We start from the raw sequence: 18,555 nt of genomic DNA, 5'->3' as shown, positions 1-18,555 counted from the left end.
GGAAGGGGAAGCAGGGCAGAGAGGAAAGAGCTACAGAAACGGGTCTGCCAGTTTTCACCCGAGGGCAACATTGTAACCTTGGCTTCCCCAGCTGACTCCAGAGCTGCCTTTCTTCTAGGTGTGTGCTCCACCCCCAGATGCAGGCAAGGGAGGGACCCGCTCTTTGGGGACAGGAATGACGGCACCTCCTTTATGGCCACGTCGTTCTAGCCTGGCACTGTTCTAACAGAAATACCACAAGGGGATGGTTTTAATAAACATACGTTTATTTTCTCACAGTTTACAGTTCCAGGGGAACTCCCGCCCTCCACCGTCTCGTCTCCACGGGACATCCGTCTTTCCTCCCCTTGTACTGGCTTCTCTCTGACTAGGTGCCCTGGTGGCTCCCCAGCTGAAGTGTGGGGCTGAAGTTCACCCTCTCCACCCCCCCCCTCACCCCACCCCCACCAGCCTGTCCCCAGGAGAAAGATGAGGCTGTTTGCTGCCATAAAGAGTTGCGCCTTGGAAACCCTGGGGAGCAAGCAGTTCTCTGTCCCGTAGGGTAGGGTTGCGTGAGTCAAAATCGACACAGCTGTGACCCATCCACAGAACAAGGAAGCCCCTAGTCCCAAGTGAGATGGCACCCCCAGGTGCTCCTAACATGATTTAGTGGCTGCGGTCCGCATGGTTGGCACTTCAAAACCACCAGCAGCTCTTCGGGGGAAATACTGGGCAATTACAGTTCACGGGGATGGGGGGTGGGGGGGTCGCTCTGAGTCAGCGTTGACACATAGGCAGTGTGTTGGGTGGCAGTGAGTTGTGTGGAACACATACTTTGGGGTGACACAATCTCATCCGTAATCATGCGTATTGTGTTAGTCCGGGTCGACTAGAGAAACAAATCCATGGAAACTCATATGTGTATGAGTCAGAGTTTTATATAAAGGGTAATTGTACATTAAGAAAGCATCTCAACCCATTCCAGTCTAAGCCCATTTTAAGTCCATTAGCCCATATGTCTGACATCAATCTATAAAGTCCTTTTCAGACTCATGAAACACGTGCAATGACATGATGCCGAATGCAGGACGATCACAGGCCAGTGGGTAGATCACAGGGTCCAGTGGCGTTGTAAGCATCTCAGCGCTGGCAGGGGTCTCCATGTGGCGTTTCCAGCTTCAGAGGTCTGGTTGCATCAGGGTAGGTCCATGTGGCTTCTCCAGCTCAGGGCACTATAGTAGTTCCATTTGTCTTGTCAGCTGCAATGTCTCCCAGGGAGTAAGCAGAGAGAGAGAGAGAGAGAGGTGTCTCCCACCTCCAAGGAGGAAAGAGTAGATTTCCCAGAATCCTCAGGGGGAAAGCCATGCCCACACAGAGTCCTCATAGGCTATGACCTAATTGATAGATTAGATTCCAGCCCTTCACTCTTTATCCTCTCAAGTCCCAAATTGACACCAGATGATGTAAGTACCACAAGTATCTATTGCGTATGAGTCCTGGGGTAGGGAAACTCTGTCAGGGCAGAACCCTCTTACTCTGTGGAGAAATAGGGCTTTCTGCAGCCTTGCTGGGCGGAAGCCTTGCTGGGAGATCTGGGTGATTACAGGAGAGCAGGTAAAGGTGAGAGGGTAGAGCCAGATCCCAAACTAGATAGGAATTTGTCACCTGGCCAGGAGCTGGCTTCTAGACAAGGTGAGGCCCAAGGGAAATGTGATTCAGAGGAGGCCAGGCATCTCCTCCTCCAACCATGTCCACAGGTCCGTCATCGTCCTCACTCAGCCGCAGTCTGCCTGGGTCGTGGGACAGGACCGGGTCATGCGTCGCTGCACTTGAAAAGGCCGCATCCCTTGCTTGTTCCCAACGAACGCAGATGTGTCGTTTGATAGGTGCTCGCTGCCATCGGGTCGATTCCAACTCACAGCGAGCTTATCGGACAGGGTAGAACTGCTCCAGTGAATTTCCAAGACGGTCACGCTGTACAGGAGCCGAAAGCCTCATCTTTCCCCCGAGGAGCGGCTGCTGATTTTGAACAGCCGACCTGTGGTGAGCAGCCCAACCTGTCACCCACTGTGCCCCTGGGACTCTGCTATTTGATATAAAATTTCAAAACTTCCTGCCAGGGGTCGATTCTGACTCGCTGTGACCCTACAGGACAGAGTAGACCTGCCTCAGGGGGTTTCGAGGCTGTAACTCAGAAAACCCTCTTCTTGCAGTCAGCAGCCTAGAAGTCCACAGCTCCAAACTCAAGGTATTTGGTATCCGAGGTGCCTGTAAGAGCGTTCTTTATCTTTTATTTACGTTAGGAAACAAAATAAAGTCCGGAGGCATGGTGTGGGACAGGCGGGAGAGAAGTCTGGGGACAGTGCCGGCACGCAGTCCCTCCCCTCTGGCACGGACACACTGAAGCCCCTGCCATCAAGTCCACTCTGACTGACAGCAGCCCCAGAGGACAGAGTGGCATGACCGCACGGGGTTTCCCAGGCTCCCCATCTTTCCTGGAGCAGACAGCCTCCTCTTTTCCCCTCAGAGCGGCTGCTGGATTAGACCCACCAGCCTTGTTTGTACAGCCCACTGCGCTATCAGGGTTCCCTCTGGTGCAGATAAACCCCAACCAGACCCTCTGCTGCGGTTCCGTGCCCACTCCAGGGGAACCAATAGGACAGCAGAACTGCTCCTGGAGACGTTCAGTGTTGTGAATCTTGTCAGGCGCAGACAGAGCGGCTGGTGGGTTTGAACCACGGGCCTTCAGATTGGCAGCCCAGTGCTTAACCCACTGTGCCACCAGGGCTCTTCCCGCACCCCTACGAGGCAGGATAGAACTGCCCGGGTGGGTTTCTGGCCTCCACAGAGGCTGTGAACCGCAGAGCAGGAAGTACTTAGCAATTTCACAGCCTGACCCCCTCCCCCCACACTGCGAAGTGATGCTCAGAAGATTAAGAAGGAATTTGCCCAGCTCATGTGACTTAGGTCTGCCTGCCAGAGAGGCAGGACTGGTTTCCCCATTTGAGACTGTTTCCTGGGCCCTCTCTCTCCGTCTGCAGGCGTCGGGGACGAGGCAGTGTCCACCTAGAGGCCCCAGGCCTGCTCTAGCGGTCATCCCTCCTCATTTCCAGTCCTGAGTTAACCAGCTGAAGTCCACCATGCTGCCCTCGCTTCTGAGCTGCCAGCCCTCCACCCTGCAGGGTGAGGGTGGTCAGCACCTCTGGCCCTGCCTCTGTGCTCCATCGCTATGACCACTCCCCCCAACAAGTCCAGGGTGCCCTCCCCTGCAGGGGTCCTCCATGGCCTGAGTTGACTATCACCACAGTCTGGACTGTGAAGGGCAGGCTCCCTGGACTTGGCCTCAGGGGACACTGTGATGTCTGGCCGGGCGTTCTCTGGAGACTGAGATGTGTCTGTCAGTCTCAGGGGCCCTGGACATGTGTGGCTGAGGCCAGCAGCTGGCCGCCGCCTGGAGGTGTGCGTCTGGTGCTGGTCTCTTCTGAGCAGAAAGACATGTCGGCCTGTCTGCTCAGCTGCTCAGAATCACACCCTATTTTTAGAGCCCACGGATCTGGGGAGCTGGCCTGGAGGAGCCATCGAGGGCTAAGTGCTGGAGCAGGAAGTGGGAAGGGCTGGGTGCCTCAGCCTCGTGGTTTCCATGGGGCCATACCTGCCACCGACCGAGGGCTCAGCCCAGGTTCACCACGTGCCTCAGATCTCAGCACCCCAGGAAGAGCCACGGCGTGGCTGAGAGCTGCTGGTTTTGAAACAAAACTGCTTCTGTGTAGGCCTCCTCTCAGGAGCCCTGGTGGCCTAGTGGTTAGTCTGTAGGCTGCTAACCTCATAGTCAGCAGTTCAAAACCGCTAGCCCCTCCAAGGGAGAAAGTCGAGGCTTTCTGCTACCATAAAGAGTTATAGCCTCAGAAACCCACTGGGACAGTTCCACCCTAACAATGGGGTTGTTAGGAGTCGGCATGGACTCGATGGCAGCGAGTGGGCAGCGAGTGGGGGGCAGATGTTGGCCCTCATCTGTGCCCCTGGATATCACAAGCTGTTTGTTCAGACCCCCAGGAGAAAGGCCTGACAATCTACTACTTGATTCCAACCCAGGAAGCCTGGTGGGCAGGCCTGCCCAGCCACACACTCTGTCCTCAGGAGTCCGCATCGGCTCGGTGGCAAGGGTCTGGGGTGGAGGTGGAGGTCTCACCTGGGTAGCTCACCTGCTCCATCCTCCTGATTTCCTAAGAGGTTGTTGATGACAGATGACAGCTGTCACTTGTGTCCTGGGGAAAAATGCTACCAGTCATTCAGTCCTGTACCCTAGGACCCCTGGCGGTGTGTCGTGGCTCACACCTTGGGCTGCCAACCCAAGGGCAGCAGTCTGAACTCACCCGCAGCTCCAAGGGAGAAAAGCCAAGCAAAGCTTCTGCTCCCGTAGGAGTTACAGCCTCAGAACCCCCAGGGCCAGTGCTCCTGTCAGCCTGAGGTGGAGAGCCCAGCTGGTAATTAGTATGGAAAGCCCCCTGGAAGGAGCACAGCCTGGCCTTTGTGTGCACAGCCCCTCGGGGCGTCATTGACACACACCCAGGAGAAAGGCGCTCCTTGGCCAGCCTTTCTGTGGACCAAAGGCATCACTCAACCAACTAAACGCCCTGCAGTTAGGTGACTCCAGGGGACTCTACTGGAGAGGGTAGAACTGCCCCTGTGGGTTTCCGAGACTGTCACTCTTGACACGAGTAGAAAGCCTCTTCTTGCTCCCAGGGAGAAGCTGGTGGTTTCAAACAGCTTACCTTCCAGATCAAAGCCCAACTCTTAACCACATGCAGAAGCAGTTGTTACTCTGGAGCAACAGAGCCATTTCACCAAGTGCAAGTGAAGAGAAAGGCGTTTCCTGGAAGGTGACCCAGAAGGGGGACAGACAACAGCCAGGGCACCCCTATTGCTCAGAACAGAGTCGGGGCTCTCGCTTAACCTGCATGTAAAATCCATTCAGGCGGGGGTCGTGCACTCTTCCAGGTACTGTCCATGATTCAAGTCACAAGATAACCAGCCACAAGCTGTCAGCATCCCGCGTGACGACCAGATCGAACAGTGAGAGTGACAAGCATGAGCCCTGTCTGCATGCGCCTCCAGGCAGAGCCGTCATCACACACCACCTCCCTATCAGTCTTCCATCGAAACCCAAAGGTAGAAAAGTGCACAGAGACTGCAGTGCGAGTTAAGCTAACTACAGGCAGTTCGTCTAAATTATACTCCCCAAGACTGTTCTGGAAATCCAGCCCCTCTCACCCCCACCCCCTGCCCCAGCATTGCATGGAGGCAGGGTTGGAGAGGAGGGGACTGGCTTCCAGAGCTGTGAGGTTGGCCCCCAGACCCCAACATCCTGCTGCCCTTTAAGGCTCCAATACTTCCTCCCCTGTGAGTGGCTGGTGGCAAAGTGTTTCTCAAGGAAGCGGCAGTGACTCCTATACCTCTCTAAGCTTCCTCCTGGGATTCCTGGGACTGTTAGCCGCCACCCACCAGCTCTTGTCACCGGCAATCCCAGGCTCAGAGGAAGGAAACAGTGCCCGGCCCTGAGCCCTCCCTTAAAGAGCCATTAGGCTTTCCCTGGCTGATTTCACAAAGTAGTCGGCCAGGCCTTTCTTCCGAGTCTTAGTCTGATAAAACCTATTAAGCAACCTAGCAACCCACAAGCCCCCGCTGACAGACGGGCAATGGGTTTGTATGAGATGTATTGACTGGGTATCAAACCTGGATCTCCCACACTCAAATGACTCAAACTCACTGCCTTTGAGTTGATCCCATCTCACAGTGACCCTGCAGGACAGGGAAGAAGTGCCCCTGTCACTTTCCAAGAGTGCAAATCTTTACAGCCGTAGAAAGCCTCATCTTTCTCCCACGGAGAGCCTGGTGGTTTTGAACTACTGACCCTGCAGTCATCAGCCTGATGTGTAACCACTCTGCCACTAGGACGCTTTGGATCTCCCACGTGGAGGTTGAGGACTTTACCCCTGAGCCACAGTTTAGAAAAGGTGTTAGGATATTTCCTGAAAGGCGAGGTGGTCCCAGACCCTCCCACCCACTATTGGTGAGTCGATTCCAACTCACAGCGACCCTCCCAGACAGAGGAGAACTGTTCCCTGGGTTAAGAGATCTACATCTTTCTAGGAGCAGGCTGCCTCATCTTTCTCTCAAAGAGCGGCTGTCAGATTTGAACTGCTGACCTCGTGGGTATAGAATTCCATACTCTTGTGTGGATCCCCAGGAATCTTACACTCAGGATATGTATGGACAGCCAGAATTTCCGGATGCTCTTCAGGACCTTAGAGAGGCATTGAACAACATGGGCCAACCCCTCCTCTATCGACAGGCGGCCAGGATTCCCTCTCATAGCTGGGCCCGTTTCTGTCGAAGAGAAAAGAGACCTGCTGGCAGAAAGGTTGGCAGTTCGAACCCACCAGCCACAAGGATTACTGTGGGGTCACTATAGTAAGATGAGTTTCCAGAGCGGTGGGGTATTTAAAGAGCAGTCCCCGGGGACACAAATGGTTAAGCACTGGACTACATCAGGCCTGGCCACCTGCTTCCACCCGAAAAGTCGCATCCCTGAAAGTCCTGTGGACCAAATAAACCCAAAACCCAAACTCACTGCTGTCAAGTGGAGGCCAACTCGAAGTAACCCTGTAGGACAGAGTAGAACTGCCCCTGTGGGTTTCCGAGACTGTCACTCAACAGTAAAGAGCCTTGTTACTCTCCAGAGACTGGTGGTTTTGAACTGCTGACGGGATAAGCCGCCCAACTCGCGACCCACTGCATCAGGTGTCCAGCACAGTTCTGCTCAGACGCGTGGGGTGGCCAGGAGTCGCACTTGGCTGGACGGGAGCAGCACCTTGTTCTTGGAAGCTCTAGGCCAGTGGTTCTCAGCCTGTGGGTTGCGACCCCTTTAGGGGGGTCGAACGACCCTTTCACAAGGGTTGCCTGATTCGTAACAGTAGCTAAATGACAGTGATGAAGTAGCAATGAAAATAATGTTATGGTTGGAGGGTCCCCACATGAACTGTAGGAAAGGGTCGCAGCATTAGGAAGGTTGAGAACCACTGCTCTAGACATTAAACAAAGACCATGGGACACAGATGCCTTTAGGGCCCCCAAAGGTTGTTGGGGTTTAGGGCGTCCAAACTGGATGCCCACTCAGGCAGAACCTCCTGTTGTTGTTAGGTTCTGCATGGGGTTCCCAGTCCTGTGCCGTCCTCGGTGTGAGCCCCTGGTCACATCATCTTGTCGAGAGTCTTCCTCTTTCCCCTGCCCCTCCACTCGGTCAGGCGTGATGTCCTTCCAGGGTACGCAAGGTGAAGTCCCATCGTCCTTGCTTCTAAGCGCCATTCTGGCTGTACTTGGTCCGATACAGACTTTTCTTTCTTTCAGTCCATCCACTAGTCTTCTCCAGCGCCATCATTTAAATAATCCGCTCGTCTCCAGTCTTCCGTGGTGTCTAGGTTTCTTTCTTTTTTAAACTCAAATGTTTTTGTTTTTTAATGTAAGTAAATCACCTTATTGGGGGCTGTGACAGCTCCTATGGCAATCCTTACATCACTGTGTCAAGCACATTTGTACGTAGGTTGCCACCATCATTTTCAAAATATGTTCGTTCTGTTTGAGCCCTTGGTATCAGCTCTTCTCTTTTTCCCTCCCTCCCCCTCCCACCCTCATGAACCCCTTCATAAATTATAAATTATTATTTTCATATCTTACACTGCCCGCTGTCCCTCTTCACCCAGTTACTGTTGTTCGTCCCCCTCTGTCGGCCACGTGTATGTCAGCCCAGCCATCCCGCAATGTGCAAGTCCTCTTTGCAGTCAGGCAGGGCCCTGGCATGGCCCAGCAGCCGTCACATCCGTCACCCTCTCCACATCCGTCCCCACTGCTGCGGGCCTGGGTGTCCTTCTGACCAGCCCATCAGCTGCTGGCGCTGCTGGGGGTGGCATGCCGAGAGGGGGAGTGTGACTCGGAGTAGGGGGGCAGCCCCCATCTCCACCCTACCCCACCCTCCACCCAGTCTCCTGTCCCCACCAGCCGGGCCAGGCAAGTGACACCCGTGCAGCAGCCCCGGCTCAGACATTATGCATGTACCTTCCATTCTGCAAAAGCGCCATCCGCGTCGGGCAGGGCCTGGCATTGCCTGGCAACCCTCACTGCGGTTCCCCTGCCTGCATGAATGAACATCGAGGGGAGGTGACACCTGGCTAAGAGGAGCATGTGCACCATCTGAGACAGGGCCAGGAAGCCTGGGACCCTCAGCCTGGAAGACAGCACCCCCACAGGGGTCAGATGGAGGCAGGAACTCCCACACCTGCTGTCTCAGGTTCAGCTCCAGGTTTATAGCCTCAGACACCCACAGGGGGCAGTTCTACCCTGTCCTGTAGAGCCCTTATGAGTCAGAATTCAGGGTTTCTACTCCCACAAAGAGTTGACTACCTCGGACACCCACAGGAGCAGTCCTCTGTCCCATAGGGTCCCCATGAGTCTGGATCCTCGAAGGCACGGTGTGGTCTCAGGTGTTGGAGTTGGCCCCCGGTTTAACTGTTGACTCCTGCGGCCCCAGTTCTCATTGTTCAGCTGAATGTGTCACCTTCCTGGGTTTCCGAGTTTGCTCCCCAGCTCTGACTCAGACCGGAATCCTGAGGGGCGTGGTGCTCTCAAAGGGCTGGTGAGCACCTTTCATAACCCACAGTGACCTGCAAACCTCCCTCTCTGCCCGCACCACTGGTCCTGCCCGCATGGCTGGCCTGCACTGTGTAAGAAGTTTTATTTTATTTTTTAATCATTTTATTGGGAGCTCTTACAGATACTGTAATTGTACAATGGCTGCCACTCACTAACCTGTTTCTTTCCACTTGTCCGGGGTGTTGTCTGTAAGCCAGTTAATCCTGTGACCCTCTGTGACAGGACAGCGTATGAGGTCACTCGGGAGGGTGGCAAGAAGGCAGGCTGTCGGGGAGCAGGGAGGGAGGGGAAAAATGAGCTGATATCAAGGGCTCCAGTAGAAAGCAAATGTTTTGAGAATGATGATGGCAACAAATGCACAAATGTGCTTGACACGATGAATGTTGTATGGATTGTGACAAGAGTTGTACGAGCCCCAATAAAATGATTTTTTTAAAAAAGAAGGCAGGTTGGATGGGAACCATTCACTGGGTGGAGACAGGCTGCCCCACAGATACAGTGGGTCCCAGGCAGCATTGTGGGGTCTGGCCCCTGAGGAGGTGCTGTGCGCCAGCCAGCAGACAGTGGTCTCTGCTGGAATCTTTGCCTCAGCCTCAGGCCAGAGACAAACCAGGAAGGGTAAGGGCTGGACAGGCAGGGCGGGTGAGGCGGGTGGAGGTGGGTAGGAGAAATTGGGGGAAGCTTAGAATTCCTGGTGGCATAGTGGTTATACAGCACTGTCAGCAGTTCGAAACCGCCAGCCACTCTGTAGGAGGAAGACGGGGCCTTCTACTCCTGAAAATAATTAGTCTGGGAAACCACAGGGCCAGTTCTATCCTGTTCTACAGGGTTGCTGTGAGTCAGAATCGACCCAACGGCAGTGAGAGCTTTAAGGGTTTTCGGTGTGTGGGTGATGGGGGAGCAAGGGCCTGCGGACTCTGGCCAGCATCTATTGGGCAGTGCCGAGGTGACCTCCAGGAGATGCTGACCAAGCTGCACCAGCAGATGTCCCCTGGAGGTGGGCTTTGCACATCAGAAAGGACCGTCCTCTAGAACTTTCGCACACTGGTCTTGGCCCTGCTATGTCGCCCGGGAGGCAGGTGTGGCTGGGGAGTGGGGTCAGAGTCTGGCCCCACTGCCCTGTGACCTCAGCAGGGCACCAGCTTCCTATGAAGGGAGGGGCTGGACCAGTGACCCCGCAGGCACTCAGTCTGGCTGCCTGCCTCCTGAGGTCAACCTGGGGCTCCGGGGCTGTGTGGCTGTGGGCCAGTCTCTCATCCTCTCTGTGCCTCGGCTCCGTCACCTAGACATGGGGCAGAGAAGGCAGCTGTGCAGTAGACGGCACCCCGAGGGTGTGGCTGGCTCCACCTCCAGCACCCTTATGAGGAACAGGGCAGCACGGCTCACCCACGCGTACACCCTCCGTGAGGCTCCCGAGCGCATGCAGTCAGCCATGCTGCCCCTTGTCCTCGCTGACCATCTCGTTCGCCCACCAGAGGTCCCTTGCCAGCCACCAGCCTTTCCTGTAGGAGTGTGAGCCCACCTCTGCCCCCCCCCCCCCATGCTGCAGGGCCTTCTGGCTGCACTGCTTTGGGGACTGATGTGTGGTGACCCTACCGGTCAGAGTGGCACTGCCCCGTGAGGTGTCCACATCCATCCTCTTGACGAGGCAGGCTTCATCTCCCCCAAGGGGCACCTGGTAGGTGGGAGCCCCCACCCTTCCATTAGCAGGCCATTGCTGACCGTGCTGGTCACCTGGACTCCTGGGTGCATGGACACGCATGTCATGACAGTAGAAGGACATCCTGTTAGGTTAAGTGGAGTGGCAGCGGGAGAGAGGAAGGCCCTGGGTGAGATGCCCTGACCCCTGGGCTGCATCAGCGGGCTCAGGAATAGGGATAGTTGTGCGGAGGGCAGAGGGCGCGGGGCAGGGTCGCTCTGGGTCGGAGCCAACTGGATGGCACCTGACAACACCAACTCCTCCCTTTACCGCTGGAGGCCCTGCTCGCTCGCGGAGCCTGCGGTTCTCTGCTGTCGGCGCAGGACAAGTGTGCATCCCCCCGGAGGGCCACGCTCACCGTCTCCCCGCCCCTCTCTTCCAGGCGGAGGCCAGGCTGGCCGCGAAGCGCGCAGCCCGCGCAGAGGCCCGCGAGATCCGCATGAAGGAGCTGGAGCGGCAGCAGAAGGAGGTGAGGCAGGAGTCCCTGGGCGCAGACGGTGGCCTGCGCTGCAGATGCTGCGGTGGACACACCTATCCCCTGGACATTGCTCGTGGGTGGGGACGCATGTGACAGTCACCAAGGTCAGGCTGGGGAGAGCACATATTTGAGATACCAGGCATGCTTGTCCCAGGCACTGGCCTGGCAACTCCCAGGTCTAGCTTCCAGCTCTGAGCCTCCTGCCCACCCCCTCTACACACACACACACACACACACACACACACACACACACACACACTCCCTCCCTCCAGGTGCTTGAGATTTCTGACCTTCTTCTCAGTTCCACAAGCTGGACTCTGGGCCTTCAAATGAGAGCATGTTCAATTTCTCACAACAGGTGACGTTGCTTGGTGAGGGGAAAGCCCCCACCCCCCGTGATTTATAAAGTGTTCCTAAGATTTTGAGATTCCCAGAGCTTTCCTGTGGCGACACAGAACAAACCTAGGCCTCTCCTGGAAGGGGCGGCCACTGCCTCATGGGCAGACGGCCTGTGCCGAGTGTCCCCCTGCTGCAGGCCTGGGGCTGCTGCCTGTGTGTCTCTCAGCCTGACTCTAAGCTGCAAGGCCAATCAGCCTGAGTGGTGAGCTTGGCTGCAGCTGACACAGCAGAAAGGTCAAGGTCCTCTCGGTCCAGGCTCTCCCTTGGCCAGCAAGACCTTCCACAACATGTCCAACGCCCTCACCAGGTATTCCTTGTTCAGAGATGGGCAGTGTTTGGGTGGCAGGAGGTGGATGTCTGCTGCCTTCAGGGATCGGTAGCCGTCAGTTACGGCGAGCAAGGGGGGCTGGCCCGCCTTCCACACCCGCTCCCCACCGGGTCCTGGCAAGCCAAATGGACAGCAGGTCATATTATCAACGGAAACCCGAGTTCCTCTGGAAACCATTCCAAACTCCGCCATGTTCCCAATGGAGCCGGGGAACCCAGAGGGCCATGTTCTGTGGAGGGCGCTCACTTCCCGCCTCTGGCCACCAGGGCTGGGCCCAGGCAGCCACTGGAAATGTGTGAACAGAGCTGGGCCAGCTGGCTTGGCATTGGGAAGACTTCCATGTGGGGTGAGGAGTGAGCTAGAGATGAGAATGAGGGGCTAGGGCTGGCCAGGCCATGGAGACAGGAGGGGACACTGGTCCCCGTCAGAGGAGCCAGGCCACATCTCACACGCCCACTGCTGTGACCACAGTGTCCAGTGACCGGAGAGCAGACCCGTGTGTGAGGGATGCCTGGTCTCCTTGCTGAGTGCGGCTGAGACCCGCTCTGCCTCCAAGCTGCTTTTGTTTTGTCTCTGTCTGACGAGTCAGCACCGACTCAGCAGCAGCGAGATTTGGGGTTTTTTTGGTTCTCTGGCATTGGAGCCCTGGTGTCACTGTAGTCACCTGTTGGGCTGCGATGCCTATGGTCGGCAGATCGAAACGGCTCCTGGGAGGAAGACGGGGCTCTCTCCCTCTGTCCATAGTGACATTCTAGGAAACCCACGGGGGTCACTGTGGGCCAGCACTGACCGGATGACAGTGAGTGTGGTTGAGTCACATTGGCGAGAATCCCAGGGTGTACCCCGACAACAGTGAGGCTGCCTGGGTGTGACTCCCACCCCTTCCCATTGCCCACGTAGATGAGCTGTGGGTGCCCTTGACCGGGGGCAGAACTGATCCCAGCAGAGGCTTGTGCTGAAGCTGACCCCTGGCACCCACAGCTCTTTGACAGAGAAAGACACGCGCTCGTGGAAGGGATTAAGCCAAGACTGCGTTTCACTGATTCCAAACCCACATTCGCTGCCAGGGAGTCAATGCTGAGGAGTCGGCTGGCCGTCTAGGCCGGGCAGAGCTGCCCCTGCGGGTTTTCACGATGGCCACGCTTTACGGGAGTACAGAGCCACAGCTTTCTCCCGCGGAGCCGATGGTGGATTCAAACTGCTGACCTGCAGGTTAGAAGCCCAGCTCAAAACAAGCCTGCCAGTGGCTTCTTTTGAAAGCCAAGCCTCCCTGACTCCCTATCTGTCGAGCACGCACCCCACCACCACCAACCCGCTGCACTTTAATGCCACGATACGCTCAGCGCTGCTGCTGGGCCTCTGCCTTCCAGGGCCAGCATGCCCAGCTGCAGGAAGGCATGGCTGAGTGAGGCTCCCAGTGCCAGCCCAGATGCCCCTCGGAAAGCATTTGCATGCCAGTACATCGACATCAGTAAAACACTGTGCATCCTGGAGGGGCCCCGTTGTCCTGCTGTGAAAGGCTTTTAGAGCAAGTGTGGAGGGGCTTCTGCAGAAACATCCGTCTCAAGACTGACCGTGGACAAGGCTGCTGGGACTCCGGGCTAGCCCTAATCTGAATGTCTAGAACGGTCCCCGCCAGCCCGGGAGCTCAAGTAAGCCTCCTCGCTCTGGCCCTGTACATATATACAGGTTTCAGAATGGCCATGGGGGATGGAATGAAAATATCCTTGATATTTTTTCCCCTCTCTCTCTTAAGTTGATCACACATTTAGACGGTAGGGTACACCCCCTGCTCTTTTGCTCCCCACCCCTCAACCTCCACCTAGCCCTCAAAGTTTATTTCTTTGGGTGTGAAAACGGTTTTCTTGTTTTGTTTTTTCTCTTCGAGTCATGGTGTCATTGACAGATTTTGTCTTTAAGATCCTGTTTTCCCACGAGCTTTGTGAATCGCGCACTGGTGTGTATATAGAAGCATATCTATACGTGTGTGTATTGGGCTTCAAAAAGGTCATGTAAAAAATTCCACGTGGCTTCTAAGGGGATGTGCTGGGCCGATTCAATTCAAGGCCGAGAGGTCCACTCAGAAGGTCGTGATGACCATTGAATGGAGCCCTGTGCACGGGCTGCCCCGCATGGCAGAGATATTGGGACAGGCTTTGCTGGGAATAAACCTGAGCAGGTAGCAGCACTTTTTGATGAGAGAGAGAGAGAGAGAGAGAGAGAGAGAGAGAGTGTGTGTGTGTGTGTGTGTGTGTGTGTCCCCCGACTGGTTCTGTTTCTGGAGAGAACTGACCCAGACTCACATTGCGAAGACAGGAAGTGTCCGTCTTGGCATTACATCTGGTATCAGCATGGATATTGGGAGTCGGTCAGTCCAAACCTAGTGGATAATGGAGGCATTTCCCACCCACCCCTGAGCCCAGTGAGGCCCAGGAGACCCCCATCCCTGCCCCCACCCAGGAAAGGGAAGCTAGCTGGGCTTCTGTGGGTGGCCTGGGGGGCTTGGAGCCTGTCCTGTGTTGCCCTCTGTCCGCTCTCAGCCCAGCACTGCCCTCTGCGTGGGGAGCCGGGGTGAAAACTCCACCGTGTGCCTTCCCCACTCACACTGGGCTGCCATCTGGCAGGTACACCCCACGAGGTTTGGAAAGGCTTCGTCCCAGCTGTGTGTCCCATCCCCCCTTGACTGCAGGGCACTTCCTGGTGGCAGGCTCCGGGGAACATCTCAGGGACACAGGTTGCTGACGGGGGTCTGGATGTCTCTCCATCCACTTGTATTTGTTGAGATGCTTCGCATCAGCTGTGCCACCAAGCCCCGAAGAGCCTGGGGCAGGGCGGGGTGGCAAGCTGGCTGCTGGTAGCCCAGCGCCCCCAGGCCAGGCCCCCACCCCCACCCCCCACCAGTGCAGAAGGTGAGAACCAGCTAGGGCTCCTGCCAGCGTTGAGAAGGAGTGTGGGCTCCCTAACAGGGACTCTTAGGTAAGACTACACGTGGCTGCCCTCTGGGAAACCCACGGGAGAACTGGTACCAATGGGAAGCCCAAAACACCTCTCTGTCATCATAGCAACCAGGTGGCAGTTGTGTCCAAGCTTCCACAGAGGCATGAGCGCGATTCTGTGCACCTGAGCTCCCCCCCATCACGTGGGCAGGTCCTGGCCTCGCTCATGCCCGGTCTGACGGATGGGTAAGAGTTGTGATGGCTTTGCTACTGTTCTCTGTTTTACTTCTCTGGGTTCCAGTGCTCATTGCAATGGCTACACAGGGCTCACAGACCATGTTCATGATTAAAGAGTTTATTAGGGAGGTTAACAAGTTGTCATGTTATTTATCAGGACATGTGACAAAGTTCCAGATCTGTTAATCACTCTGCTGTGAACCTCAACCCAGAGGCATTCTGCCCTGCTTCTCTGGGTCAGCAAGCCCAGCTTCCCCAACTAAGTGCCCAGAGGCACCCCGCTCTGCAAGCCAGCCTCCTGCCTAAAAGAACTCAGCTTCCCTTGCTCCATGGGTTGCTTGGTCCATTACTGTGTTTCGTGGTCTGCCTCCTGGTTCTGCTGCTGCTCCTCCGATGTCACAGCCGTCATTTGGACCCAGGAGGCTCACTGCGTGGGGATCTCGGGTCCAGAGGACATGCTCCACTCCTGGCTCTTGCTGGTAATCGAGATCAAAACTCTTGCTTCTCAGAGTGTTTATTTTATACCCAGCCGGATGGCACTCCAGGGACCCCTGTTCACAGTTACTGACAGGTGAATCCTATCAGTATTGCCCCCCACTCTCTTACCAGACCCCAGCAGGGAAAGGTCGGTTGGTGGGAGGTAGAGCTTGGCTCGCAGAGCCACGTTCAATAACTTGCTGCCCTTGCAGAGGTGACTGAGAGAGTGAGTGGACATCTCATTCTTACTAACAATCAACTAGAAGAAAGTGCAGAAGCAAATGAACGCGCCCCACTCCCGGGCTTTACCGCATCCGTCGTCTCGTATTAGAGACTTCCTTGGGGTGCTTTGCTGGGATTCTCCTGGACTGTGTCCTGGTGTAGCCGCCGAACCACAGCATCTTTCTGTACACGGATGACTTTGCGGTTAGGGGCCTGCACTGGGGGCCGGAGCTCCATGCTGAGGTCAATGGTGAAGGAGTGAGCGCATGGCACCGCAGGGTCCCGTGGAGACCACAGCGGGTCCTAGTGGATTCACACCGGCACGGCCACGCTCCTCCAGCCGATCGATCCAGGACGGACTGGAGAAGTGAGGGATGAGGAAGGTCTGCAGGGGGTTCGGAGGGCTTTTTGGGTTCCACTTCATATTAGATGTCTGTTTGGGAAGTACCCTCTGTTTGGGGTGGGGGTTCGAGCCCTCTCCCTCTTCCCCAAGATGACTCTTGTGCGAAGCTCTGGGGGACAGTGGGACCTGTCTCTGCTGCTCTGCTTCTCTAACGGGGTGATGTCTTTCTCTCCCCCTTTCTCCCTTGTCCCTCTCTGTAGATCTATCAGGTTCAAAAGGTAGGCACTTCTTGTTTCTCGTCTGTCTGCATGCACTGGTCTCCAGGGCAGAGCCTCGTCGCCTGCCAGCAGTAGCGCTTTGCCCCCGAGGTGCACTGACCTCTCGCTTCTCAGAATGCCGCTTGGTGTGTGAGGACTTGTGAACACCTCTGCCGTGGGCCCTCACCCTCCCGATCCTTCCCCCTTCCCCCTCCTCTCCCACAGACACCTCAAAGAGCCACCTCCTGACACATGCCTCTGCTTGCCCTTCCTTTTCCATCATGACACTAGGAAAAACGCCCCTTGGGGAGGGGAGGGGCTAATGCCCAAAGCACTTTTCTGAATTTGGGAACCCTCTTGAAATCAAATAAGGAACCCCCAGAGTACGGTGGCCAGCGCCCTCTGCTGTTAACCAAAAGGTCGGAGGTTCAAACTCACCAGCTACCTCACAGGAGAAATATGGGCTTTCTGTGGGGGGGAGGGGCGCCCTAGGGTGCCTTGTATTCTCACTATGAGTCGCAGTCGAGTTGACAGCCACCAGTTTGGTTTTTTTGTTTGTTACTTTCCCTGCCCTCTTCTCTCTCCTTCACTCTGAGCCTGAGGAGGCCACGAGGCTAGCGGATTCAGCACCCGGGTCTGGTTGGTGCCACATGGGTTCTCCGAGGGTCCACAAACTGATATGTACATTCAGAGTGGAGTTCCAAACTCTAAAGGGAGTCCCATGCCAGCTGGACCTGCAAAGACAAGGCTGGCCGCTCCGCTGTAGCTAGCAGAGCCCGACTCAGTGGGCTAACCCCTGTAGAATTGGCCCTCTGTCCTGTAGTTCCCACAGGGGCTCTCCGCGTCGCTCACTCGTGGCTTCCTCTCCCTGGGCTTGCCAGCAGCGCAGCTCTAGAGCTTTGTCCCAAGGGTGGCTTGCATCCAGAGTGACAGCAGAGGAAGCACCAGCGTCCTTGGGGCAGATCACAGGCGCATCCCCGGCTCAGGGCAGACACGCTCTCCTCCGAGGTCTGTGAATGGGAAACAGGAAGTGGCTCCTCTCTGCTGGCCCTTGTGGCTGCCCAGCACCTAGGATCCTCTTCGCCTGAGTCACAGCTGTTTCTGCAGGCCCAGTGCTCTCCACCTTCCCTGGCTTCTTTGCATGACTCACCTGTTAACCACAGCCCCACCCTCGACCCCCACGGAAGTTGCCTAACCTTCCTGAGGCTTGCTGTGCTGTGCCACTCACTAACACAGGACACCTGCGGGTGCCGAAGGTGCTCGCTGCCCCTTTCCCGCTACCCTAGAGAGGTGGCAAGGACATGCAGCTGGCATTCCAATAACTACTCATCAGCACCTGCACCAGCAGGAGGGACGATATGGGATGGAGTCCCTGTTTGTATCGTGAGAAGACCCTCTCTCTTGAGGACACTCTTTGACAAAGATGTAGAGGGGCCAGGCAGCCATGGATAAGCGTGGGAAACTCACGGCAAGCACGTCTTTGGGGATTGAGAGTTTTATTGGGAATTCATATCGGCTGCCCACCCTCTTCAAAGGGTATATTCATCCTTTCTTGATCATGATAAAGAGGGATGATGCCGTCACGTTTCACAAATGAAAAATAGGACACGCGGCCATGGGGACAGGCCTAGCAAGAACTGAATTCCCATCCGCTGAGGGCACAACAGCTTCAAGCTTCTGTCTTCTGTTTCAACAGAGGTTAGGCATGCCATTAGGTGCATTTGTTTTTCACGTCCTTTCTGAATTTAAAGTCTAAAGAAAGCGCTATACAGAAAAAGATGGGGCTGGTAGATTTGGGGATTATTTTGAAAACCTTTTTCCCCTCCTATTTTTTCCCTCTTTCTGTTTTCCCATGTATCCACCAACCCTGAGAGAAAGAGGAGTGAGACCATGTTAGGACATTAAGCTTGACATTTGGCCACCCTTCAAAATAAACTGAAACCCAACCAAACGTAGCCCGCCTGACCCAGCACTGCCGTCTGGGCTGCTGGGATGAGGTTTCAAGGACTGTTGGGTTCTGATAGCATCCAACTTCTTCCCCCTCCCCCACCCCCTTTGGATGGTGAGATTTTAATGTGTCCAGAGGAAACCCCATCCGAGTTCTACGAGATGAAGGCCCCAGCTGGTTTTCCCTTGGAGGGTTTTGAATGGATTTAAACGTTGGTTAACATGGACATGGCTCGTGTTGCAAAACCTGGAACAGATCCCAAGTTTTAAAAAGTGAATGAAGCTGAATCCTGGGATGGGGGTCAGAAGTGGCCGAATGAGCCCTGGGACACCAGAGAGCCTCAGACATCCCAAGTAGCATCCTTGGCTGCCAGCTTTGAGCCGGGCACCATTGTTTCTGACTCTGCCCATCAAGAGACTTGGTTGCTAGGTAATGCACATCTGGCATTGTGTTCAAGAAGGGAGAGTACTTTTCTAGCAGGGGGCCAATGATTTTTTTGTGCTTTCTGGCCCTCGTTCTTTTACAGCCACATTTGACAAATTCAAG

The 18,555-nt window shown here is 55.6% G+C and overlaps 1 protein-coding gene across 23 annotated transcripts in view; it reads left to right on the top strand.

Annotated features, from left to right (window-relative positions):
• LRRFIP1 (LRR binding FLII interacting protein 1) overlaps positions 1–18,555 on the top strand; it is a 124,872-nt gene that overhangs the window by 52,139 nt on the left and 54,178 nt on the right. For 12 of the 23 annotated variants that reach the window (XM_075529238.1, XM_075529237.1, XM_075529239.1 and 9 more), the window contains exons 2-3: positions 10,767–10,853; positions 16,065–16,082. In XM_075529238.1, coding sequence (XP_075385353.1) covers positions 10,767–10,853; positions 16,065–16,082 — 105 coding nt within the window. The remainder of the gene's footprint in view (positions 1–10,766; positions 10,854–16,064; positions 16,083–18,555) is intronic. The other 11 variants (XM_075529240.1, XM_075529228.1, XM_075529225.1 and 8 more) reach the window with 1 other exon arrangement.

This window comes from Tenrec ecaudatus, chromosome 13 (assembly GCF_050624435.1).
Source record: "Tenrec ecaudatus isolate mTenEca1 chromosome 13, mTenEca1.hap1, whole genome shotgun sequence".
Lineage (NCBI taxonomy): Eukaryota > Metazoa > Chordata > Mammalia > Afrosoricida > Tenrecidae > Tenrec > Tenrec ecaudatus.
This window is presented reverse-complemented; position numbering and strand designations above follow the sequence as displayed.